The following is a 27,273-nucleotide window of genomic DNA, read 5'->3' on the forward strand; positions in this document are numbered from 1 at the left end:
TTCATATTATAAACTCAGCAATGCGCATATGGCTGTATAGGCTATGTGGGAATGTTCCCATATGCAATTAGCAAGAAAATGACATAAAACGTCCAGGTTTTAAACAATTCCATTTCTGGTTAAACCATTTAAAATGCTGACCGTCTCAGCTCAGGTTCAAGGTGGGTGATGATGTGGGTGCATAACAGACACGGTCCTTCACTCTCTGATCTTTTTTGACCATTCGATCTGAAAGAACCGCGCCTCGAGTATGTCGACAAAAAAAAATCAAAAGACGTGAATGGAAATTATCTTTCATTATATTTGTCAAACATGACTGGCCTTTAGCCTATATTTATGTAATAAAAAGTCTCATTAAAGTTTGGCTACATTGGTTTAGACATGAGGCTGTAGCCAATATGCATATTAACTATACTTTGACCTGTAGGCTTTTGTATTTATGTACATTGTGATCACTTGGCTACATAGCTGATGCCTGCTGGACTGTCCATTAATCACGATACTCCATTCTGCTTGTTTATGTTTTATCTGTCGGCCCCAGCCGCACTCAGGCTCTGTGTGTAGTTAATCCGACCCTCTCTGCCTAGTGAACGCCATTTTACCTTCTGTTGTCGTGCTAGCTGATTAGCTGTAGTTGTCTCACCTACTGTTTTAGCTAGCTCTCCCAATCAACACCTGCGATTACTGTATGCCTTGCTGTATGTCTCTCTCAAATGTCAATATGCCTTGTTTACAATGGAGCCCCTAGTTCCACTCCTCACACCTCTGATACCTACTTTGTTCCACCTCCCACACATGCGGTGACCTCACCCATTACAACCAGCATGTCCAGAGATACAACCTCTCTTATCATCACCCAGTGCCTGGGCTTACCTCTGCTGTACCCGCACCCCACCATACCCCTGTCTGCGCATTATGCCCTGAATCTATTCTACCACGCCCAGAAATCTGCTCCTTTTATTCTTTGTCCCCAACGCTCTAGGCGACCAGTTTTGATTGCCTTTAGCCGCATCCTACTCCTCCTCTGGAGTAGGGTGATGTGGAGGTAAACCTAGGCCCTGCATGTCCCCAGGCACCCTCATTTGTTGCCTTCTGTGATCGAAAAAGCCTTGGTTTCATGCATGTCAACATCAGAAGCCTCCTCCCTAAGTTTGTTTTACTCACTGCTTTAGCACACTCTGCTAACCCTGATGTTCTTGCCGTGTCTGAATCCTGGCTCAGGAAGGCCACCATAAATTGCGTACTAGATTTCCGTACTCAACTATAACATTTTCCATCAAGATAGGACTGCCAAAGGGGGAGGAGTTGCAGTCCACTGCAGAGATCGCCTGCAAAGTAATGTCATACTTTCCAGGTCCATACCCAAACAGTTTGAACTACTAATTTTAAAAATGACTCTCTCCAGAAATAAGTCTCTCACTGTTGCCGCCTGCTACCGACCCCCCTCAGCCCCCAGCTGTGCCCTGGACACCATTTGTGAATTGATCGCCCCCCATCTAGCTTCAGAGTTTGTTCTGTTAGGTGACCTAAACTGGGATATGCTTAACACCCCGGCATGCTTCAAAAAATGCAGAACTAAGAACAGATATAGCCCTTGGTTCACTCCAGACCTGACTGCCCTCGACCAGCACAAAAACATCCTGTGGCGGACTGCAATAGCATCGAATAGTCCCCGCAATATGCAACTGTTCAGGGAAGTCAGGAACCAATACACACAGTCAGTCAGGAAAGCTAAGGCCAGCTTCTTCAGGCAGAAATTTGCATCCTTTAGCTCTAACTCCAAAAAGTTCTGGGACACTGAAGTCCATGGAGAGCAAGAGCACCTCCTCCCAGCTGCCCACTGCACTGAGGCTAGGCAACACGGTCACCACCGATAAATCCATGATTATCGAAAACTTCAACAAGCATTTCTCAACGGCTGGCCATGCCTTCCTCCTGGCTACTCCAACCTCGGCCAACAGCCCCCCCCCCCGCAGCTATTCGCCCAAGCCTCTCCAGGTTCTCCTTTACCCAAATCCAGATAGCAGATGTTCTGAAAAAGTTGCAAAACCTGGACCCGTACAAATCAGCTGGGCTTGACAATCTGGACCCTCTATTTCTGAAACTATCCGCCGCCATTGTCGCAACCCCTATTACCAGCATGTTCAAACCTCTCTTTCACATCATCTGAGATCCCCAAGGATTGGGAAAGCTGCCGCAGTCATCCCCCTCTTCAAAGGGGGAGACACCCTGGACCCAAACTGTTACAGACCTATATCCATCCTGCCCTGCCTATCTAAGGTCTTAGAAAGCGGGTGCACCTCAGCCACGCTCAAGGTACTAAACGATATCATCGATAAAAGACAGTACTGTGCAGCCGTCTTCAGCGACCGTGCCAAGGCTTTCGACTCTGTCGGTTTTTCTGATGACTGCCTTGCCTGGTTCACCAACTACTTTGCAGACAGAGTTCAGTGTGTCAAATCAGAGGGCATGCTGTCTGGTCCTCTGGCAGTCTCTAAGGGGGTGCCACAGGGTTCAATTCTCGGGCCGACTCTTTTCTCTGTATATATCAATGATGTTGCTCTTGCTGCAGGCAATTCCCTGATCCACCTCTACGCAGACGACACCATTCTGTATACTTCCGACCCGTCCTTGGACACTGTGCTATCTAACCTCCAAAACGAGCTTCAATGCCATACAACACTCCTTCCGTGGCCTCCAACTGCTCTTAAACGCTAGTAAAACCAAATGCATGCTTTTCAACCATTCGCTGCCTGCACCCGCACACCCGACTAGCATCACCACCCTGGATGGTTCCGACCTAGAATATGTGGACATCTATAAGAACCTAGGTGTCTGGCTAGACTGTAAACTCTCCTTCCAGACTCATATCAAACATCTCCAATCTAAAATCAAATCTAGAGTCTGCTTTCTATTCCGCAACAAAGCCTCCTTCACTCACGCCGCCAAACTTACCCTAGTAAAACTGACTATCCTACCGATCCTCGACTTCGGCGATGTCATATACAAAATAGCTTCCAACACTCTACTCAGCAAACTGGAAGCAGTTTATCACAGTGCCATCCGTTTTGTTACTAAAGCACCTTATACCACCCACCACTGCGACCTGTATGCTCTAGTCGGCTGGCCAAAGCTACATATTCGTCGCCAGACCCACTGGCTCCAGGTCATCTACAAGTCCATGCTAGGTAAAGCTCCGCCTTATCTCAGTTCACTGGTCACGATTGCAACACCCACCCGTAGCACGCGCTCCAGCAGGTGTATCTCACTGATCATCCCTAAAGCCAACACCTCATTTGGCCGCCTTTCGTTCCAGTTCTTTGCTGCCTGTGACTGGAACAAATTGCAAAAATCGCTGAAGTTGGAGACTTTTATCTCCCTCACCAACTTCAATCATCTGCTATCTGAGCAGCTAACCGATCGCTGCAGCTGTACATAGTCTATCGGTAAATAGCCCACCCAATTTTACCTACCTCATCCCCATACTGTTTTTATTTATTTACTTTTCTGCTCTTTTGCACACCAATATCTCTACCTGTACATGACCATCTGATCATTTATCACTCCAGTGTTAATCTGCAAAATTGTAATTATTCGCCTACCTCCTCATGCCTTTTGCACACAATATAGACTCTTTTTTTTCTACTGTGTTATTGACTTGTTAATTGTTTACTCCATGTGTAACTCTGTGTTGTCTGTTCACACTGCTATGCTTTATCTTGGCCAGGTCGCAGTTGCAAATGAGAACTTGTTCTAAACTAGCTTACCTGGTTAAATAAAGGTGAAAAAAATAAAACATTTTTTGAATAGTATTACAATGTTGGCTTCTCTAATCCAAAGCTGATCAGAGTAATTGTTTGATATTGTGATTCCTATGTGATTTATTTGACTTGTTCATTTGGACAACTCAAATCTATATTCTTCTCGTCTTGCATTTTTATTTTTATTTTTTACTTGTCCCAGACAAGAGGACAAGTGTTACTGTCGAGCCCTGAAGTGTGTGTGCAAGTGTTTCAACTGCAGCATGGCTCCCTCCTCCAAGAGTCCCCAATCCATCACCCTGCTCTTTAAACACACACACCGACACACATGCCGACGCACACACAAACAGACACGACCGTTATAACAGCAGGCCTGGGGATCCACAGTGTTCGTGTTCTCTACAGGGGACAGAGACATCCAGAATCTTTAAACGTGAGAAACAAGCAGGGTTTCTATCAAACCTGTCATGGCCCATAACTAGCCTATATTATTAGCCCCTATAAATAAAAGCAACTATAAAACGCCTGTCAAACCAAACAGACTAATGCTAATGGCTTAATATGGAATGACTCAACTATCAGCTAGACTCCGACATGATTGACTGAGTAAGTAGCCAACATTAAACACACAGAACAAATCCGATCCTAGAAGTGCCTTAGCGCCTCACCAAGACTAAGGCTTGATACACACGGCCTTTGAGGAGCTAGAACACTCTCCTCTCTATGGGCGACTAAGTCCACATCAGACATACTACTACTGCGGCCATTTTGATTGTCAGTGTGGCTCTGAGTTTTATTCCCCATTAGCTGTCTGAGTCACTGGCAGCTGTCTGTATGTGTGTGGACGCGGTAATGAGGGAGGCAAAGGAAGATGATGAGACACAGCAGTGAGGAGGGTACAGAAGGGGAATACTGTCATCCTTCCTCCGATACGGGAAGCGGGATAATGGGAAATGGAGAGAGGGAAATGACTGGTCTTTGAAAGCACATTGTGCACGCACGCACGTACACGCACACACCGATGTCCCTAAACTAATTAGAGCATCATCGGGGAGCAGACCGGCAATGGGTCCAGGAAATGCCCCTGCACATTATTCCATCTCACTCTACCGCCATCATTAGTATGAATGAACGAACATTGACCATCAACCTATGTCAGTCTCATTTCACTCAACACTTCTAACATCAACAGTTTGCTTCTGTCATGGCACTGATTGTCAGAGCAGTCAGTGCAGATAGATCATTGTTGAACGCTCCCTCTCTCTCTCTCTCTCTATATATATGAAGTCATTAGTAATGTAGAAAAAAAATCACTACGGTTGCATATCAGGACATGATTTTTGGCGATATATCGTATCGTATCGACAATATTGCAATATTATTTTTGCGCTAGTTGGTTGTACCTGCCGCAATTCTCTAGTATTTTCCCTTCATAGCTTGTTCTCCATCATCTTCTTACACGGGGAGCCAGCTTGTTTTCAGCACTTTTATTTCCATGACTGATCAAAACTAGTTGTTTTCTCATGTCTCTCTCTTGTCCCTCCGCAGCAGACATACGGTGAGCAATATGTTTGGAACATCGAATTGCAATAAAATCACAGTATCGAATCACCAAACTGTGCATTTGCAAAGTATTCAGACTACTGGTCTTTTTACACATTTTGTTAGGTTACAGATTTATTCTAAAATTGATAACATTTCCGTCATCAATATACACACAATACCCCTAAATGACGACATAGCAAAAAATGGTTTTTAGATTTTTGGGTAAATGTATTTTTAAAAAACACTGAAATATCACATTTGAATTGAATGTATTTTATTTAACCTTGATTTAACTAGGCAAGTCAGTTAAGAACAAATTCTTATTTACAATGTTGGCCTACAAAACGGCAAAAGACCTCCTGCGGGGACGGGGGCTGGGATTAAAAAATAAATATATACACTGCTCAAAATAATAAAGGGAACACTTAAACAACACAATGTAACTCCTAGTCAACCACACTTCTGTGAAAACAAACTGTCCACTTTAGGAAGCAACACTGAGCAAGACACCTCCAATAAAGGAGTGGTTCTGCAGGTGGTGACCACAGACCACTTCTCAGTTCCTATGCTTCCTGGCTGATGTTTTGGTCACTTTTGAATGCTGGCAGTGCTTTCACTCTAGTGGTAGCATGAGACGGAGTCTACAACCCACACAAGTGGCCCAGGTAGTGCAGCTCATCCAGGATGACACATCAATGCGAGCTGCGGCAAGAAGGTTTGCTGTGTCTGTCAGCGTAGAGTCCAGAGCATGGAGGAGCTACCAGGAGACAGGCCAGTATATCAGCAGACGTGGAGGAGGCCGTAGGAGGGCAACAACCCAGAAGCAGGACCGCTACCCCTGCCTTTGTGCAAGGAGGAGCAGGAGGAGCACTGCCAGAGCCCTGCAAAATGACCTCCAGCAGGCCACAAATGTGCATGCGTCTGATCAAACGGTCAGAAACAGACTCCATGAGGGTGGTATGAGGACCCGACTGCCATTAGGTACCGAGATGAGATTCTCAGACCCCTTGTGAGACCATATGCTGGTGCGGTTGGCCCTGGGTTCCTCCTAATGCAAGACAATGCTAGACCTCATGTGGCTGGAGTGTGTCAGCAGTTCCTGCAAGAGGAAGGCATTGATGCTCTGGACTGGCCCGCCCGTTCCCCAGACCTGAATCCAATTGAGCACATCTGGGACATCATGTCTCGCTCCATCCACCAATGCCACGTTGCACCACAGACTGTCCAAGAGTTGGCGGATGCTTTCGTCTAGGTCTGGGAGGAGATCCTCAGGAGACCATCCGCCACCTCATCAGGAACATGCCCAGGCGTTGTAGGGAGGTCATACAGGCACGTGGAGGCCACACACACTACTGAGCCTCATTTTGACTTGTTTTAAGGACATTACATCAAAGTTGGATCAGCCTGTACTGTGGTTTTCCACTTTAATTTTGAGTGTTACTCCAAATCCAGACCTCCATGGGTTGATAAATTTGATTTCCATTGATAATTTTTGTGTGATTTTGTTGTCAGCACATTGAACTATGTAAAGAAAAAAGTATTTAATAAGAATATTTCATTCGTTCAGATATAGGATGTGTTATTTTAGTGTTCCTTTTATTTTTTTGAAATACACCTGTATTTGGCGAGTTTCTCACATTCTTCTCTGTAGATCCTATCAAGCTCTGCCAGGTTGGATGGGGAGCATCGCTGCACAGCTATTTTCAGGTCTCTGCAGAGATGTTCGATCGGGTTCAAGTCCGGGCTCTGGCTGGGCCATTCAGAGACTTGTCCCGAGGCCACCACTGCATTGTCTTGGCTGTGTGCTTGGGGTCGTTGTCCTGTTGGAAGGTGAACCTTCACCTCAGTCTGAAAACCTGAGTGCTTTGGAGCAGGTTTTCATCAAGGATCTGTCTGTACTTTGCTCCATTCATCTTTCCCTCGATCCTGACTAGTGTCCCAGTCCCTGCTGCTGAAAAACATTCCCACAGCATGATGCTGCCACCACCATGCTTCGCCATAGGGATGGTGCCAGGTTCCCTCCAGACGTGATGCTCGGCATTCAGACCAAACAGTTCAATCTTGGTTTCATCATAGTCAGAGTCCTTTGGGTGCCTTTTTGGCAAACTCCAAGTGGGCTGTCATGTGTTCTTAACTGAGGAGTGGCTTCTTTCTGGCCACTCTACCATAGAGGCCTGATTGGTGGAGTGCTGCAGAGATGCTTGTCCTTCTGGAAGGTTCTCCCATCTCCACAGAGGAACTCTGGAGCTCTGTCAGAGTGACTATGGGGTTCTTGGTCACCTCCCTGACCAAGGCCCTTCTAAAAACCTGTCATTATGGGTTATTGTCATTATGGGTTATTGTGTGTAGATTGACGAAAATAAAACTAATATGTAATACATTTTAGAATGAGGCTGTAACATACAAAAATGTGGAAAAAGTCAAGAGGTCTGAATGCTTTCCAAAGGCACCGGACAAACAGAAAGGAAAGGAAAAGGAAAATGGTGAGAGTCGCAGTACATATATTATCGGCACACAACTATTGCGATGATATCATATCGTGAGGTCCCAGCCACAGTGATCATGTCCTCACGGACTACTTGGGCCCCATGGAACACTTTTTCAACGATTACCGAGACCGACATCTAGTCAGGTGATACAATCGATCAATGGTCTGAAAGGGCTATTTAAAGAAATCCCATGACTTCAACAATGTTTCTTTCGAAACGACTTAGTATCACTGCCAGGCAAACGAGGCAGAGAGGGGAAGCAGAGAAGCGAGGCAACAATATGGCCCAACATCAATGGCCATCTCTCCCACTCAGTGTCTGTCTGTGCGTCATATGGTTGTGTTGGATGCAACAAAGACGGACGTCACTTCAATAGAGACAGACCATGCTGAGTGTCAAACTGTTAATAGCTATTCCTCTCACGTTGGAATTAGTATGCACTGCCCCGTCTTCGCCGTCTGCTGCGCTGTGGGGTTTAAGTGAGCTGAGAGCGGACTCTGGAAGAATCCTTCCCTGATTAGCATATTTAAGCGCGTGTGTGTGTGAGTGTCTGTGTGGGCGAGGCGCGTCTGCCATGTTAATCAACACAGACGTCCCCCCGCAGGCCTTCTATTAGACAGCCTGAGCATCAGCTATTATAACACAGACACACACACACACACACAACTAACTCCAATGTAGACTACTACCAGCTTGTCTATAATTATGTTATTCTTAAATCATAATAAGGTTCATCACTGTTTTCTGAGCATCGAGTCGAGGTTTGGCCTTTTCAAAGGCTGGCTAATGATCGCCTCTGTTAACTGTGATTAGATTAGAGAGAGAGATAAGCAAGTCAAACAGTGCCACCGTGGTCAGTTGCTTGACACTATTTAATATGTGAGATGTAAAGAAACCCACTCCTAAATGACCTGCATCTCATAACACTGCCCACAAACACATAGATCCTTAGCGTTGCTTGCCAGCTAATGTAATTCATTACATTTCTATTCTACACTTGTAGCCTATCGGCAAATACCCATAGTTAGCCATGCTAAGCTAGCTCTGTGGTTTATTTCGAGTTGGATATAAGTTGCTTGACAACTCAACCAATATCAACCAAAAATGTAATGGTGATCTCACGCGTTCTCCCAGTGGGTATTCATTAAATGTAATGGTGATCTCACGCGTTCTCCCAGTGGGTATTCATTAAATGTAATGGTGATCTCACGCGTTCTCCCAGTGGGTATTCATTAAATGTAATGGTGATCTCACGCGTTCTCCCAGTGGGTATTCATTAAATGTAACGGTGATCTCACGCGTTCTCCCAGTGGGTATTCATTAAATGTAACGGTGATCTCACGTGTTCTCCCAGTGGGTATTCATTAAATGTAACGGTGATCTCACGCGTTCTCCCAGTGGGTATTCATTAAATGTAACGGTGATCTCACGCGTTCTCCCAGTGGGTATTCATTAAATGTAACGGTGATCTCACGCGTTCTCCCAGTGGGTATTCATTAAATGTAACGGTGATCTCACGCGTTCTCCCAGTGGGTATTCATTAAATGTAATGGTGATCTCACGCGTTCTCCCAGTGGGTATTCATTAAATGTAATGGTGATCTCACGCGTTCTCCCAGTGGGTATTCATTAAATGTAATGGTGATCTCACGCGTTCTCCCAGTGGGTATTCATTAAATGTAACGGTGATCTCACGCGTTCTCCCAGTGGGTATTCATTAAATGTAACGGTGATCTCACGCGTTCTCCCAGTGGGTATTCATTAAATGTAAAGGTGATCTCACGCGTTCTCCCAGTGGGTATTCATTAAATGTAACGGTGATCTCACGCGTTCTCCCAGTGGGTATTCATTAAATGTAACGGTGATCTCACGCGTTCTCCCAGTGGGTATTCATTAAATGTAACGGTGATCTCACGCGTTCTCCCAGTGGGTATTCATTAAATGTAATGGTGATCTCACGCGTTCTCCCAGTGGGTATTCATTAAATGTAATGGTGATCTCACGCGTTCTCCCAGTGGGTATTCATTAAATGTAATGGTGATCTCACGCGTTCTCCCAGTGGGTATTCATTAAATGTAATGGTGATCTCACGCGTTCTCCCAGTGGGTATTCATTAAATGTAATGGTGATCTCACGCGTTCTCCCAGTGGGTATTCATTAAATGTAATGGTGATCTCACGCGTTCTCCCAGTGGGTATTGATTAAATGTAATGGTGATCTCACGCGTTCTCCCAGTGGGTATTCATTAAATGTAATGGTGATCTCACGCGTTCTCCCAGTGGGTATTCATTAAATGTAATGGTGATCTCACGCGTTCTCCCAGTGGGTATTCATTAAATGTAATGGTGATCTCACGCGTTCTCCCAGTGGGTATTCATTAAATGTAATGGTGATCTCACGCGTTCTCCCAGTGGGTATTCATTAAATGTAATGGTGATCTCACGCGTTCTCCCAGTGGGTATTCATTAAATGTAACGGTGATCTCACGCGTTCTCCCAGTGGGTATTCATTAAATGTAATGGTGATCTCACGCGTTCTCCCAGTGGGTATTCATTAAATGTAATGGTGATCTCACGCGTTCTCCCAGTGGGTATTCATTAAATGTAATGGTGATCTCACGCGTTCTCCCAGTGGGTATTCATTAAATGTAATGGTGATCTCACGCGTTCTCCCAGTGGGTATTCATTAAATGTAATGGTGATCTCACGCGTTCTCCCAGTGGGTATTCATTAAATGTAACGGAGGTCACAGATCAAACAACTGTGTTCTTGCCTTTCTAACCTCTCCTAACAAACTTTAATCGAGATGTTAAAAATGGGTGAACGAACAGCTTGTCGGTTATGAACTAGATTCACCAGTAGCTTGGCAGAGATTCACTCTATCCACCCTGCCACCCAGTCTCCCAAAAGTCCTAGCAGGGTAGAGGGCCCATAGCTAGTAGAAGCACAGAAATACACACTAAGTTAATACACAGGGGAATGTATTCCAAAGTAACCAGGCTGTCCTAGTTCCAAGGCTCAGTTAAAGATGCCCTTTGATGTTAGTGATGACGTTGTTTTCCCTCTGTGTTTATCCAGGGAGGGATCCTCCTCACTGAAGACTGCATTAAAGGGATTCCTGATCGCTATCTCAACGTGTGTGTGTGTGTGTGTGTGTGTGTGTGTGTGTGTGTGTGTGTGTGTGTGTGTGTGTGTGTGTGTGTGTGTGTGTGTGTGTGTGTGTGTGTGTGTGTGTGTGTGTGTGTGTGTGTGTGTGTGTGTGTGTGTGTGAGACGCCCAGTCCTAGATTTGCCACCCCCCAGCTAACTGGCCTGATTGAGTTAGAGAGGGGAAACGTGGGAGGGAGGACACAGGGAGGGAGGACACACACACACAGCAGACTGTCAGACTTTTGGTCGCCATGACAAAGTTGGTTAATGTGGTGGATCAATGTGGTGACTGTCTGTAGCTCTGATGACTAACACAATGAGTTATTATGACATAATGGGGATAGCCCTACTTATGTGTGTGTGTGTGTGTGTGTGTGCATGAGGCCAAACACAATGATTTATAAACGCCATAAAGAAGATGGCCTTACTCGTGTGTGTTTGTGTCTTAATGTCCCACGAGAGGACTGTCATTAAGGTAGGGTGGGCCACTGATCCGCACATACGCACAGAGCTACAAGCCATAGATATAAGAGTTTCAGGCTAACATTGTTTGAGATGCAGTTATTCTGATAGCACCCAAAGTACAGCGACAACTACATTCTAGTTAGTAATCATTTTAATATGATGATTCATGTCAAGTTGTCAACATGGAGGATTGGTTGGAGGACAAGTTGGCAGTTGGCAATCTGTGGCAATGTTTTTTTTTTAAAAGTATGGTACGTTTGAGTTTGCTTCTCACCTCGTCAAACCTGTCGAAGGAAGCTCCTTCCTGCATGAAGCCAGGCAGGTGCTTCTGCCAATTAAACTCATAGGACTTAGTCATGGCTGCTCACACCTGGAGGGAGCGAGAGAGGGGGAGGAGGACGGGGGGGGGGGTAGAGAGGGATAGAGCGAGAGAGATAGAGAGAGAGACATTGTGTTAAGACAGGTGGGCCACATGTCTCCTGGGCTGTTAAAATAAGTATGATTTATCAAATTGCCTTTCTATGTAGTACTGGGAAAAACCTGACTCAGTCATAACGATGACTAAAATCAATCCGTCACACAGACATATACTACCCCTGAGTCTACACACGTGTCGTTTTACTTCAGAGAGAACGACGCCAACTGTCTCAAGACGGCGCTTCATGTTGTATCATTATCGATACCGGCTCACAGAAATAGTCAACGATGGCGTCCAACCTGAGAACGTTGGCCTGCGTATGTGAGTCTGTGTGTGTGAGAGCCTGAGAATGTGTGTTTGTGTGTGTGTGTGTGGTGTGTTGCCCCCTAACACATTGAACTCTTCCCAGAACTCTTCCCATCAATGAATGAACACTTTGTAACGTCGGTCACTGCATCAGTAATGATGGCCATATTCAGATCAGACAGCAGCCAAATATGTATTTTCAGAAGGGCTTAGGTACGTAGGATACAGTACCTAGAGAAAGTATTGACTTGTCCCAAGTGTTCTTGTGTTACAGCCTCAATTTAAAATGCATTCCATTGAGCCGTTTTGTTAACGGCCTACACACAATACCCCATAATGTCAAAGTGGATTTTTAAAATATATATATATATTTTTTTACAAATGAATTAAAATTGAAAAGCTGAAATGTCTTGAGCCAATATATACTCAACCCCGTTGTTATGGCAAGCTTAAATAACTCCAGGAGAAAGAAATTGTAAAAAATAGTCACATAATAAGTTGTATGTACTCACTCTGTGTGTAACAATAATGTTTAACATTAGTTGTGAGTGACTACCTCATCTCTGTACCCCACACATACAGATATAGGTCGAGCAGGGAATTTCTAACACAGATTCAACCACAAAGACCAGGGAGGTTTTCAAATGCCTTGCAAAGAATGGCACCTATTGGCAAGATAGGTAAAAAAAATATGACACTGAATATCACTTTGAGAATGGTGAAGTTATTAATTACACTTTAGATGGTGCGTCAATACACCCAGTCACTTCAAAGATACAGGCGTCCTTCCTAACTCAGTTGCCGGAGAGGAAGAAAACTGCTCAGGGATTTCACCAAGAGGCCAATGGTGACGTTACAACAGTTACAGAGTTTAATGGCTGTGATAGGAGAAAACTGAGGATGGATCAACAACATTGTAGTTACTCTACAATACTAACCTAATTGACAGAGTGAAAAGAAGGAAGCCTGTACAGAATACAAATATTCCAAAACATGCATCCTGTTTGCGTCAAGTCACTAAAGTAATACAGCAAAAAAATGTGGCAAAGCAATTCACTTTTTGTCATCCTGAATACAAAGTGTTATGTTTGAGGTCAATTTGAAACAACACATTATGGAGTACCACTCTCAACCTACCCTGTCCCCATGCTCAACGTATTTCCTGTCCCCATGCTCAACTTACCCTGTCCCCATGCTCAACCTACCCTGTCCCCATGCTCAACCTACCCTGTCCCCATGCTCAACCTACCCTGCCCCATGCTCAACCTACCCTGTCGCCATGCTCAACTTACCCTGTCCCCATGCTCAACCTACCCTGTCCCCATGCTCAACCTACCCTGTCCCCATGCTCAACTTACCTTGTCCCCATGCTCAACCTACCCTGTCCCCATGCCCAACCTACCCTGTCCCCATGCCCAACCTACCCTGTCCCCATGTTCAACGTATTTCCTGTCCCCATGCTCAACCTACCCTGTCCCCATGCTCAACTTACCCTGTCCCCATGCTCAACCTACCCTGTCCCCATGCTCAACTTACCCTGTCCCCATGCTCAACCTACCCTGTCCCCATGCTCAACCTACCCTGTCCCCATGCTCAACCTACCCTGTCCCCATGCTCAACTTACCCTGTCCCCATGCTCAACCTACCCTGTCCCCATGCTCAACTTACCCTGTCCCCATGCTCAACGTATTTCCTGTCCCCATGCTCAACCTACCCTGTCCCCATGCTCAACTTACCCTGTCCCCATGCTCAACCTACCCTGTCCCCATGCTCAACCTACCCTGTCCCCATGCTCAACCTACCCTGTCCCCATGCTCAACCTACCCTGCCCCCATGCTCAACCTACCCTGTCCCCATGCTCAACTTACCCTGTCCCCATGCTCAACTTACCCTGTCCCCATGCTCAACTTACCCTGTCCCCATGCTCAACTTACCCTGTCCCCATGCTCAACCTACCCTGTCCCCATGCTCAACCTACCCTGTCCCCATGCTCAAACTACCCTGTCCCCATGCTCAACTTACCCTGTCCCCATGCTCAACTTACCCTGTCCCCATGCTCAACTTACCCTGTCCCCATGCTCAACCTACCCTGTCCCCATGCTCAACTTACCCTGTCCCCATGCTCAACTTACCCTGTCCCCATGCTCAACTTACCCTGTCCCCATGCTCAACTTACCCTGTCCCCATGCTCAACTAATCCTGTCCCCATGCTCAACCTACCCTGTCCCCATGCTCAACGTATTTCCTGTCCCCATGCTCAACTTACCCTGTCCCCATGCTCAACCTACCCTGTCCCCATGCTCAACCTACCCTGTCCCCATGCTCAACCTACCCTGTCCCCATGCTCAACCTACCCTGCCCCCATGCTCAACCTACCCTGTCCCCATGCTCAACCTACCCTGTCCCCATGCTCAACCTACCCTGTCCCCATGCTCAACTTACCCTGTCCCCATGCTCAACCTACCCTGTCCCCATGCTCAACTTACCCTGTCCCCATGCTCAACCTACCCTGTCCCCATGCTCAACCTACCCTGTCCCCATGCTCAACGTATTTCCTGTCCCCATGCTCAACCTACCCTGTCCCCATGCTCAACTTACCCTGTCCCCATGCTCAACTTACCCTGTCCCCATGCTCAACCTACCCTGTCCCCATGCTCAACTTACCCTGTCCCCATGCTCAACCTACCCTGTCCCCATGCTCAACCTACCCTGTCCCCATACTCAACTTACCCTGTCCCCATGCTCAACCTACCCTGTCCCCATGCTCAACGTATTTCCTGTCCCCATGCTCAACCTACCCTGTCTCCATGCTCAACCTACCCTGTCCCCATGCTCAACCTACCCTGTCCCCATGCTCAACTTACCCCATAAAAGTGCAGAGGCCACTTTTTTTGGACAAGCTATGTCTCAAAACTGTTATGTTTGCAAGAATTCTGATTATTTTACTACCAAACACCTACTACCACATACCTACTACCATAGATCTACTACCATACACATACTACCACCTACACTACACACCTACTACCACACACCCACTACCAAACACCTATCATCTACTACCACGCACCTACTACCACACACACACACACACACACACACTACCACCTATACCACACACCTACTACCAAACACGTACTACCAAACACCTACTACCACACACATAGTACCACAGACCACCTACAACCACCTACTGCCAAACACCTACTACCACACATACTTCCCCCTCCTACCACACAACTACTACCACACACATACTACCCCCTTCCACCAAACACCTACCACCTACCTACTACCACATGCTACCATACACCTACTACCAAACACCTACTACAACACACCTACAACCACACGCTTACTTCTACTACCACACACTACCCCACACCTCCTACCACCTACTACCACACACCTACTACCACACCTGTGTTGCGTTCAGTAATCCCAAAACTGGAGAAAGCAACCATGTAAAACAATGGACAGTTTGGCAATTGAATCAAACTCGCGCTGCAGTAATTTGTAGTAGAGGAAGTGGGTGTTTTGATGTAGAGCATGTTGCTGTGTACTTAACATCAAACACAGAACACACAAGCATGCGCACCACACACACACACAGCCCCTCTCCTTTCCAAATCCTGTCATGCACAGCTGGCTCTCTCCGTCTACCCCCCTTCTCTCATCTCCCCCCTCTCTCATCTCCCCTCTCCCTCCTTCTCTCATCTCCCCTCTCCCTCCGTCTCTCATCTCCCCTCTCCCTCCGTCTCTCATCTCCCCTCTCCCTCCTTCTCTCATCTCCCCTCTCCCTCCGTCTCTCATCTCCCCTCTCCCTCCGTCTCTCATCTCCCCCCTCGCTCATCTCCCCTCTCCCTCCGTCTCTCATCTCCCCTCTCCCTCGTTCTGTCACTCCGCCTTTCTGTCTCATCAACATCCGGCTTCCCTCTTTTCCTCCTAGAGAGAGGAACAGACGCTGCAGTTATTCTGTGATCTGTACCATCTACACACACACCAACTGTATCCTTTATCAAAGCACACAGCACTTCTTATAGAAATAGACTGAACATGCACACACTTTCACTGAGAGACAGCACCATAGTGCCTTCAGAAAGAACTCATACCCCGTGACTTATTCCATATTGTGTTGTGTTACAGCCTCCATTCAAAATTGCTGAAACATATTTTCTTTCTCACCAAAGTGAAAACATTTATTTACATTTTTTGGGGCAAATGTATTTGGCATGTTTTGGAATATTTGTATTCTGTACAGGCTTCCTTCTTTTCACTCTGTCAATTAGGTTAGTATTGTAGAGTAACTACAATGTTGTTGATCCATCCTCAGTTTTCCCCTATCACAGCCATTAAACTCTAACTGTTTTAAAGTCACCATTGGCCTCTTGGTGAAATCCCGGAGCAGTTTCCTTCCTCTCCGGCAACTGAGTTAGGAAGGACGCCTGTATCTTTGAAGTGACTGGGTGTATTGATGCACCATCTAAAGTGTCAAAGGGGTATTAAATGTCTTAAATACCCATCTACCAATAGGTGTCATTCTTTGCGAGGCTTTGGAAAACATCACTGTTCTTTGTGGTTGAATCGGTCTTTGACATTCACTGTTCGACTGAGGGACCTTACTGATAATTGAATGCGTAGGGTACAGAGATGAGGTAGTCATTCAAAGCTAATGTTAAACACTATTATTACACACCGAATGAGTCCATGCAAGTTATTATGTGACTTGTTTAGCACATTCCTACATTTCTACTTATTTACGATTTGCCATAACAAAGGGCTTGAATACATTTCAGCTTTTCATTTGTCGAAAAATCCTAAAACCATAATTCCACTTTGAAATGATGGGGTATTGTGTGTAGGCCAGTGACACACAATCTCAATTGAATCCATTTTAAATTCAGGCTGGAACACAAGAACATGTGGAAAAAGTCAAGGGGTGTGAATACTTTTTGAATACTTTTTGAAACCACTGTAGGTCAACGTTTAGTTCATGGAGTGGAGGTGTGGTATATTGTATATCTTAAATGTATGCCTACATCCCAGATATCTTAGCCCACACAGCTACAATAATACATTTTCATGCTAGGATTAGGACCTCCATACGGTGGCTTATAGAGATCCCAACTGATGTACTAACACTGATCACTCTTTATTAGTGTAGTAAGAGGAACAACCATGCCTACTAGCGCACACACACACAGAGAGAGAGAGAGCAAGAGAGCGAGAGAGACAGAGACACAGAGAGAGAGAGCAAGAGAGCGAGAGAGACAGAAACACAGAGAGAGAGAGCAAGAGAGCGAGAGAGACAGAAACACAGAGAGAGAGCAAGAGAGCGAGAGAGACAGAGACACAGAGAGAGAGAGCAAGAGAGCGAGAGAGCGAGAGAGACAGAGAGAGACACAGAGAGAGAGAGCAAGAGAGCGAGAGAGACACAGAGAGAGACACAGAGAGAGACACAGAGAGAGAGAGAGGGAAGGTGGGCCACGCCCATCAAACACATCCATCCGTCTACCATCTGTGATGTTCTACCAGGGGACCATATTGACAGATGCACACATCTTACCGGGGGGCTATATTGACAGTTGCACACTTCCAGTTGAGATCTGAGGCTCCAGGCCAGCCGCACAGCCAAGAACAACACTGAATATTCATCAAGAAATATAACCTGCTGAATATCTATCAGAAAAGACTGAAAATGACTGAATATTCCATTTGAAATACACCCAAGACTTTAAAAAATAAATCTCCAATGTTGTAGCTGGGCTTTCTGCATAACCCTCCTAGCTATATTCTAGACTATTTATTGCAAGAAGTGAATTCAAAAAGTGTAGGTACTCACTTTAATATGACTGTTTGTTTTTGGATCCGGCACTCTTAAGGTGTTGGTACTCACTTTAATATGACTGTTTTTGGATCCGGCACTCTTAAGGTGTAGGTACTCACTTTAATATGACTGTTTGTTTTTGGATCCGGCACTCTTAAGGTGTTGGTACTCACTTTAATATGACTGTTTTTGGATCCGGCACTCTTAAGGTGTAGGTACTCACTTTAATATGACTGTTTTTGGATCCGGCACTCTTAAGGTGTTGGTACTCACTTTAATATGACTGTTTTTGGATCCGGCACTCTTAAGGTGTAGGTACTCACTTTAATATGACTGTTTGTTTTTGGATCCGGCACTCTTAAGGTGTAGGTACTCACTTTAATATGACTGTTTGTTTTTGGATCCGGCACTCTTAAGGTGTAGGTACTCACTTTAATATGACTGTTTGTTTTTGGATCCGGCACTCTTAAGGTGTTGGTACTCACTTTAATATGACTGTTTTTGGATCCGGCACTCTTAAGGTGTAGGTACTCACTTTAATATGACTGTTTGTTTTTGGATCCGGCACTCTTAAGGTGTTGGTACTCACTTTAATATGACTGTTTGTTTTTGGATCGGGCACTCTTAAGGTGTAGGTACTCACTTTAATATGACTGTTTGTTTTTGGATCCGGCACTCTTAAGGTGTTGGTACTCACTTTAATATGACTGTTTGTTTTTGGATCCGGCACTCTTAAGGTGTAGGTACTCACTTTAATATGACTGTTTGTTTTTGGATCGGGCACTCTTAAGGTGTTGGTACTCACTTTAATATGACTGTTTTTGGATCCGGCACTCTTAAGGTGTAGGTACTCACTTTAATATGACTGTTTGTTTTTGGATCCGGCACTCTTAAGGTGTTGGTACTCACTTTAATATGACTGTTTGTTTTTGGATCCGGCACTCTTAAGGTGTAGGTACTCACTTTAATATGACTGTTTGTTTTTGGATCCGGCACTCTTAAGGTGTTGGTACTCACTTTAATATGACTGACTGTTTTTGGATCCGGCACTCTTAAGGTGTAGGTACTCACTTTAATATGACTGTTTGTTTTTGGATCCGGCACTCTTAAGGTGTAGGTACTCACTTTAATATGACTGTTTGTTTTTGGATCCGGCACTCTTAAGGTGTAGGTACTCACTTTAATATGACTGTTTGTTTTTGGATCCGGCACTCTTAAGGTGTAGGTACTCACTTTAATATGACTGTTTGTTTTTGGATCCGGCACTCTTAAGGTGTTGGTACTCACTTTAATATGACTGTTTGTTTTTGGATCCGGCACTCTTAAGGTGTAGGTACTCACTTTAATATGACTGTTTGTTTTTGGATCCGACACTCTTAAGGTGTTGGTACTCACTTTAATATGACTGTTTGTTTTTGGATCGGGCACTCTTAAGGTGTAGGTACTCACTTTAATATGACTGTTTGTTTTTGGATCCGGCACTCTTAAGGTGTTGGTACTCACTTTAATATGACTGTTTGTTTTTGGATCCGGCACTCTTAAGGTGTTGGTACTCACTTTAATATGACTGTTTGTTTTTGGATCCGGCACTCTTAAGGTGTTGGTACTCACTTTAATATGACTGTTTGTTTTTGGATCCGGCACTCTTAAGGTGTTGGTACTCAAACAGCAGAAAATCTGAGATACCTGTTCTCCGCATCAGTTAGTCAACCACTGACTATTCTAAACCAACATCCTCTACTCCATATAACAACAATCCCCCACCATCCATCCGCACGTTCTCCTCCTGAACACGTGAGCTGTAGAACAGAGCGCCCTGGCAGTGCCAACCCCTGGCGAACCCCTGCTTGGTGAACTCTGACAGTGAGATAATTAAGTTAGATAACTCTACCGTCCCACAGGCTGGGGGCTCCCCTGTCACTAGGCACAGTCTAATACGGCTGCTAGGGTAACACCCAGCGGAACACTCGTCACCTCATAAACCCAAATTAACTGCCCGGTGATGAGCCAACAGGGCGCTGCAAGACTGGGGTGGCACGGGGACACGGAAACTAGGAGGGACTAACTAAACCAACACACAGGGCTACCGAGGACGGAAGGTATCCTAGAGGTTAGAAAGGCTGGCCAAGTGGTGGCACGAGGGGTGGCACGAGGACGGCTATGGGGATACCACACACCGGCCTGACCTAACTGGTGAGGAGCACTCTTGCACAGAGGTGGCACAGGGTACAGCTGGCACACAGAGGTGGCATGGGGACATGAGGTCAGGGAAACCTCATACCTGCCTGGCCCAACTGAAGTAGGATAAACTAACTAATGCCCTCAAACTGTTCAGGAGACACGAGGTAAAGACTGACCAAGGTCGTCGCTGACTGGAAGCCCAGCAAATCGAAAACACTAAAAATGGACATCTGATTGAAGTATGTGGAGTGACTCCTTTTTCACTCTGATATTTTACTCTGCACCTTTACTTAGCCTAACGGTCAATTTGCAGAAAATCACAATGTGAGGACACAAGGTACAAGAAAAAGATAAAAAGGGTGTTTCAAACGGCATCCGGTGGCATTTTGGGAAACCGCAAAACGAATGAAGGTGGCGCTGATGCTCTTGAATAAAAGACGAGAGAACAGACGAAGACAAGGCCATGATGAACAGAAGGGACGAAAAATAGCATTTGAGAGGAGATTGAAAGGAGATTGAATGTAAACAAGGTGGTTTAATATGGAGGATGAAAACTTTTGTGGTAGCTCTAAACCAGGTCCTGACAGTCCCAATCCATCACTAGGTTTAAGTCTGATTACAACCAGACGGAGGTTTCAAATACTATTTGAAACCATTTCAGATACTTCAGCTTGGCTTGATTGGATTTATTGAGCTTGCCAGGCGCAACAGACAAATACAACAGTCGCAAAAGTGCAAACGCAGCCTGCCTGGCACTCCAGGCTAAAGGAAACGCTCAAAGTACTTGAACGATTTCTAATAGTACATGAACCCAGGTCTGATTCCTCAGCACAATGAGAACCGTGACCCCTCCTGACCCTGATCCTTAACCCGCTAATACCCTGACCCCTGATCTCTGACCCTATCCTGTGTGTCTGCTTATCGTCCTGACGTTCAGTCGATCTACTGTGTTTGAAGTGCTATTTCGTCGCGTTGACGTCTACACCGTTCCAGTCTCATATTCACACACCGAGGCTGCGTTTACACAGGCAGCCCAATTCTGATCTTTTGCCAATAACGTTGCAGGCACAATGGCAATCTGATCCAACAAAGACCAACATCCACAAAGTAGTAACTCAAGTCTATAACAATATGTCATGTCAATAACTCACGTTCAAACTCATGTGTCTGGACCACTTTTCCCAGCCTGTCAATAGAACCCACAGACATGATTGGAAAAGTAAATAACCCAGTAGCCAATCAGAATGCATAGACACTGGCAAGGTCAAACAACAATTGGTGGTAAATAATTGAAAGGCAATGCTAGAGTCAACAGCAACAGTCGGCATTTAATATGATGCATTAGTGTTCAGGGGCAGGGCAACCCCAAAACAGCAGTACATCAATCAACAGCTATGGTCTATTATTACCTACAAGCACCGCTGATGAAAAGTCAACTGCTGGTTAAATCACCAGGGGTCACAAAATGACCCCATACTACTGTGCTGGCCTGGTTACACATTCACCACCATAGTTACTGGAAGCATGCTGTAAAAGACAATGTGATAACACGTCAAAAGGGTATAATATGTCAGCGTCCACATACCAACACAAGGGCAGCCGTAGCAACTGAAGAGGAGATGATTCTCTCTGAAAGGAGCTTGCAGCCAGTGTTGGCAAGTTAGACATTTTGTCTCTATATTTAGTGAGTTTTCAGAGCCCTCCCTTATGAAAAACGATTGCAGTCAGAGTGCAGTACAGCTGCAGTTCACTTTAGTATAAGGTCTGATTTTGTAAGGGCGCCAGTGACGTTTATTGGTAGAAGTTCTGGTATCATTTAGCGACTTTATCCACTCAATTATGCTGCAAACGAGGTTGGGAGAAGCCGCCTGTGCAACAGAAGCCACATATGGGCAGAGAAGCACAGGGGGGGCGCGGTTGTGCCACAGCGAGGCAAATTGGTACTGTGATGTCGTCGTGGCAATGGCAGACCGTCATCCAGTGACTTCTAGAGACTAATCAATAGTGAAAAACTGTTGGCAACACTGCTTGCAGCTTTTATGGTCACATCTTTGACTAACCATGTTTTCTCTTTGGGAAATATTTGATTAGTAAGGATAAGATATTAGCATAGCGCGATAGTCTACCTTACGTTATAAGACAGATGCATCCAATAATAGTGTATACCAATAACTACCAGGTACTAGGCTACCTCACCGAGCTGGATGACACCGTCTTAGATCGGGAATCAATAAAAACGGATCGAACAACACTCAAATAGACTTTCAGAAACATGTTGCACCTCAGAGAGAGAACAAGAGAGACAGAGAGAGAGAGACAGAGACAGACAGAGACAGACAGAGACAGAGAGAGAGAGAGACAGAGAGAGAACAAGAGAGACAGAGAGAGACAGAGAGAGAACGAGACAGAGACAGAGAGAGAACAAGAGAGACAGAGACAGAGAGAGAACAAGAGAGAGAGAGAGAGAGAGACAGAGAGAGAGAGAACGAGACAGAGACAGAGAGAGAACAAGAGAGACAGAGACAGAGAGAGACAGACAGAGACACAGAGAACACAAGAGACAGAGAACACGAAAGACAGAGACACAGAGAACACGAGAGACAGAGACAGAGAACACGAGAGACAGAGACAGAGAACACGAGAGACAAGAGACACAGAGAACACGAGAGACAGAGACACAAAGAACACGAGAGACAGAGACAGAGAGAACACGAGAGACAGAGACACAGAGAACACGAGAGACAGAGACACAGAGAACACGAGAGACAGAGACACAGAGAACACGAGAGACAGAGACACAGAGAACACGAGAGACAGAGACACAAAGAACACGAGAGACAGAGACAGAGAGAACACGAGAGACAGAGACAGAGAGAACAAGAGAGAGAGAGAGAGAGAGAACAAGAGAGACAGAGAACACGAGAGACAGAGACACAGAGAACACGAGAGACAGAGAGAACACGAGAGACAGAGACACAGAGAACACGAGAGACAGAGACACAGAGAACATGAGAGACAGAGACACAAAGAACACGAGACACAGAGAACACGAGAGACAGAGACACGGAGAACACGAGAGACAGAGACACAGAGAACACGAGAGACAGAGACACAGAGAACACGAGAGACAGAGACACAGAGAACACGAGAGACAGAGACACAGAGAACACGAGAGACAGAGACACAGAGAACACGAGAGACAGAGACACAAAGAACACGAGAGACAGAGACAGAGAGAACAAGAGAGAGAGAACAAGAGAGACAGAGAGAGAGAGAGAACACGAGAGACAGAGACACAGAGAACACGAGAGACAGAGACACAGAGAACACGAGAGACAGAGACACAGAGAACACGAGAGACAGAGACACAGAGAACACGAGAGACAGAGACACAGAGAACACGAGAGACAGAGACACAAAGAACACGAGAGACAGAGACAGAGAGAACAAGAGAGAGAGAACAAGAGAGACAGAGAGAGAGAGAGAACACGAGAGACAGAGACACAGAGAACACGAGAGACAGAGAGAACACGAGAGACAGAGACACAGAGAACACGAGAGACAGAGACACAGAGAACATGAGAGACAGAGACACAAAGAACACGAGACACAGAGAACACGAGAGACAGAGACACAGAGAACACGAGAGACAGAGACACGGAGAACACGAGAGACAGAGACACAGAGAACACGAGAGACAGAGACACAGAGAACACGAGAGACAGAGACACAGAGAACACGAGAGACAGAGACACAGAGAACACGAGAGACAGAGACACAGAGAACACGAGAGACAGAGAACACGAGAGACAGAGACAGAGAGAACACGAGAGACAGAGACACAGAGAACACGAGAGACAGAGAACACGAGACACAAAGAACACGAGAGACAGAGACAACAAGAGAGAGAGAGACAGAGAGAACAAGAGAGAGACAGAGAGAACAAGAGAAACAGAGAGAACAAGAGAGACAGAGACAGAGAGAACAAGAGAGAGACAGAGAGAACAAGAGAGAGACAGAGAGAACAAGAGACAGAGACAGAGAGAGACAGCAACAGAGAGAGAGAGAGAACAAGAGAGAGACAGAGGGACAAAGAACGATAGAGGTAAATCAAATCAAATTTGACTTGTCATAAGTGCCGATTACAACAGGTGTAGACGTTACCGTGAAATGCTTACTTACGAGCCTTTTCCCAACCATTAAAAATCAAGGACAATGTGGAAAAAAGGAAATAGTGACACAACAAAATAAGAAGAATTATATACAAGGAGTACCAGTACCAAGTCAGTGTGCAGGGTACGAGGTAGTGGAGGTAATATGTACATGTACGTAGGGGTAAAAGTGACTCTGCAATCAAGATAGATAAACAGAGTAGCGGCAGAGCATGTGAAGAGTGTGAAAGTGTGTCTGTGTGTGAGTGGGTGCGTGTGGCGTCAATATGCACGTGTGTGTTAGTGTCAGTATTTGTGAGTGTGTGGGTTGAGTCCAGTGAGCGTTCGTAGAGCCGGTGCAAGTCAGCGCAATTTAAAAAAAAGGATCAATGAAAATAGTCCGGGTGGCCATTTGATTAACTGTTTAGGGGTCTTATGGCTTGTGGTTAGAAGCTGTTCAGGAGTCTTATGGCTTGTGGTTAGAAGCTGTTCAGGAGTCTTATGGCTTGTGGTTAGAAGCTGTTCAGGAGTCTTATGGCTTGTGGTTAGAAGCTGTTCAGGAGTCTTATGGCTTGTGGTTAGAAGCTGTTCAGGAGTCTTATGGCTTGTGGTTAGAAGCTGTTCAGGAGTCTTATGGCTTGTGGGTAGAAGCTGTTCAGGAGTCTTATGGCTTGTGGGTAGAAGCTGTTCAGGAGTCTTATGGTTTGTGGGTAGAAGCTGTTCAGGAGTCTTATGGCTTGTGGGTAGAAGCTGTTCAGGAGTCTTATGGCTTGTGGGTAGAAGCTGTTCAGGAGCCTTTTGGCTTGTGGGTAGAAGCTGTTCAGGAGTCTTATGGCTTGTGGGTAGAAGCTGTTCAGGAGTCTTATGGCTTGTGGGTAGAAGCTGTTCAGGAGTCTTATGGCTTGTGGGTAGAAGCTGTTCAGGAGTCTTATGGCTTGTGGGTAGAAGCTGTTCAGGAGCCTTTTGGCCTTTCGGTCCCAGATTTGGTGCTCTGATACCGCTGGTGCCGTGCGGTAGCAGAGAGAATGGCCTATGACTTGGGTGGCTGGATTCTTTGACCATTTTTAGGGCCTTCCTCTGACACCGCCTGGTACAGTTCTCCTGGACGACAGGCAGCTTGGCCCCAGTGATGTACTGGTACAGATGTTGCCGAGGGGCGATAGCCCCCATCTCTCTCTTTACGCGAACAGCCTACCCAACCCATTGGAGAGCAGAGCGAAGCAGAGAGAGCTATGTCGTACGGACATTTGTCCATTTTGATTAACAGGACTGCTAGTCTGACAGAAGCTCAGCTTAAAGAAAGCAGATCACAGCAACTAAAGGCTGGGTGATGACAGGTCATCCCACCGGACACAACCGGACACACACACACGCAATACAAAATGCTGCTTTCTCCCATCGACACAACCCCCAAAAAAGGAAGATTGCTGAGGAGACATTCTCTTTAAGTAATTACAGAAGCAGAGACCCAGGGCTCCGAGACCACTGCACCACACTACCCTGACATCCTCTCAACAGCATCCAAATGGCACCCTATTTCCCTGTGGAGTGGACTACTTCAATAGTAGACCACTATATAGGCCATACGGTGCCATGCGTGACACAGCCCATCTCTCGAAGGTTTCTCCTGGCTACATCTGCAATGTGCTGCAGCAGCTCTCCCACCTCTCTGCAACAGCCTCAATACAATCTTCAAATTATAACTATCCAACCTCACCCTCTGACTGAGGTCTGGTTAAAAGCAGTGAACTCAGCCAGGACCCCAAGTAATGTCAGGTCACGGAGCTAAAATACCGTTTACGAGGCTGCACAGAAAACCAATCACATTTCATTGCAGTAGCATGTCCCACAGCCGTACAGCGGACTGCAACAATACCGCATATTTTCAAGAATGGATAATGTAAGCACATTCTACAATATAATCATACCAGTTTTGCTCGCTATTCGCTCACAGTAAAATCACACACACACACACACACACACACACACACACACACACACACACACACACACACACACACACACACACACACACACACACACACACACACACACACACACACACACACACACACACACACACACACACACACACACACACACACATATAACATTACCAAGTGTTCCTCTGAATTCCACCTGCCTACACTGACACAATGTTCTACACAGGTGTTTAATGATTTAGAACCCCTTCCCTGGCTACCTACACACACACACAAACAGACGCACACACACCTCACTGGTCCTGCTCCCGCCTGTGTCTCTCACTGTTCCGTCACTGTTCCCCTGAGATCTGGCACGGGAGGTTTGTGTATGTGTATGTGTGTATGTGTGTGTGTGTGTGTGTGTGTGTGTGTGTGTGCACGCGCGCACGTATCCTGGTTAGCGGTTGCCCTTGGCAAGAGGTGGTAAACTAGAAACGCTGTTTAACTAAACCAACAGAGAGAGAGAATTGAGGTGTGTTCTATTTACACACACACACACACACCTCCTCGACTCTAGGGCAGAAACTTAAGCCGGAAGCACCCGTGGTAAGGGCTGTTCAATGTTGGTCTGACCAATCGGAAGCTTCAAGACTGTTTTGATCAGGCAGTACTGGGAAATGTTCAGGTCACCTCCGGGAACAGTGTCGACCTATACACTGTCGACCTATACACTGTCGACCTATACACTGTCGACCTATACACTGTCGACCTATACACTGTCGACCTATACACTGTCGACCTATACACTGTCGACCTATACACTGTCGACCTATACACTGTCGACCTATACACTGTCGACCTATACACTGTCGACCTATACACTGTCGACCTATACACGGAGTACGGACCACAGCAACACAATAACACCATTACTGTGAATAGTCCGTTTAATATAATAGTTTGATTTAAACGTTTGCGAGAAGATTTCCCTAATAATCCTGTTTACATGGACACGTCTGAAATCAGTATTCTTGATGGGACTCGGATAAATGCAGAAA

General features: G+C 45.8%; 1 protein-coding gene across 6 annotated transcripts in view; it reads right to left on the minus strand.

Annotated features, from left to right (window-relative positions):
• The window catches only part of LOC123990995 (1-phosphatidylinositol 4,5-bisphosphate phosphodiesterase beta-4-like), a 176,327-nt gene that overhangs the window by 52,523 nt on the left and 96,531 nt on the right, over positions 1-27,273 (minus strand). For 5 of the 6 annotated variants that reach the window (XM_046292085.1, XM_046292082.1, XM_046292080.1 and 2 more), the window contains one exon: positions 11,682-11,777. In XM_046292085.1, the coding sequence (XP_046148041.1) occupies positions 11,682-11,765 (84 nt within the window). In that variant the 5' untranslated portion in view covers positions 11,766-11,777. Of the gene's footprint in view, positions 1-11,681; positions 11,778-26,525; positions 26,546-27,273 lie in introns of those variants that run through there. The other variant, XM_046292084.1, reaches the window with a different exon arrangement.

The sequence above is a fragment of the Oncorhynchus gorbuscha genome, linkage group LG12, assembly GCF_021184085.1.
Source record: "Oncorhynchus gorbuscha isolate QuinsamMale2020 ecotype Even-year linkage group LG12, OgorEven_v1.0, whole genome shotgun sequence".
NCBI lineage: Eukaryota > Metazoa > Chordata > Actinopteri > Salmoniformes > Salmonidae > Oncorhynchus > Oncorhynchus gorbuscha.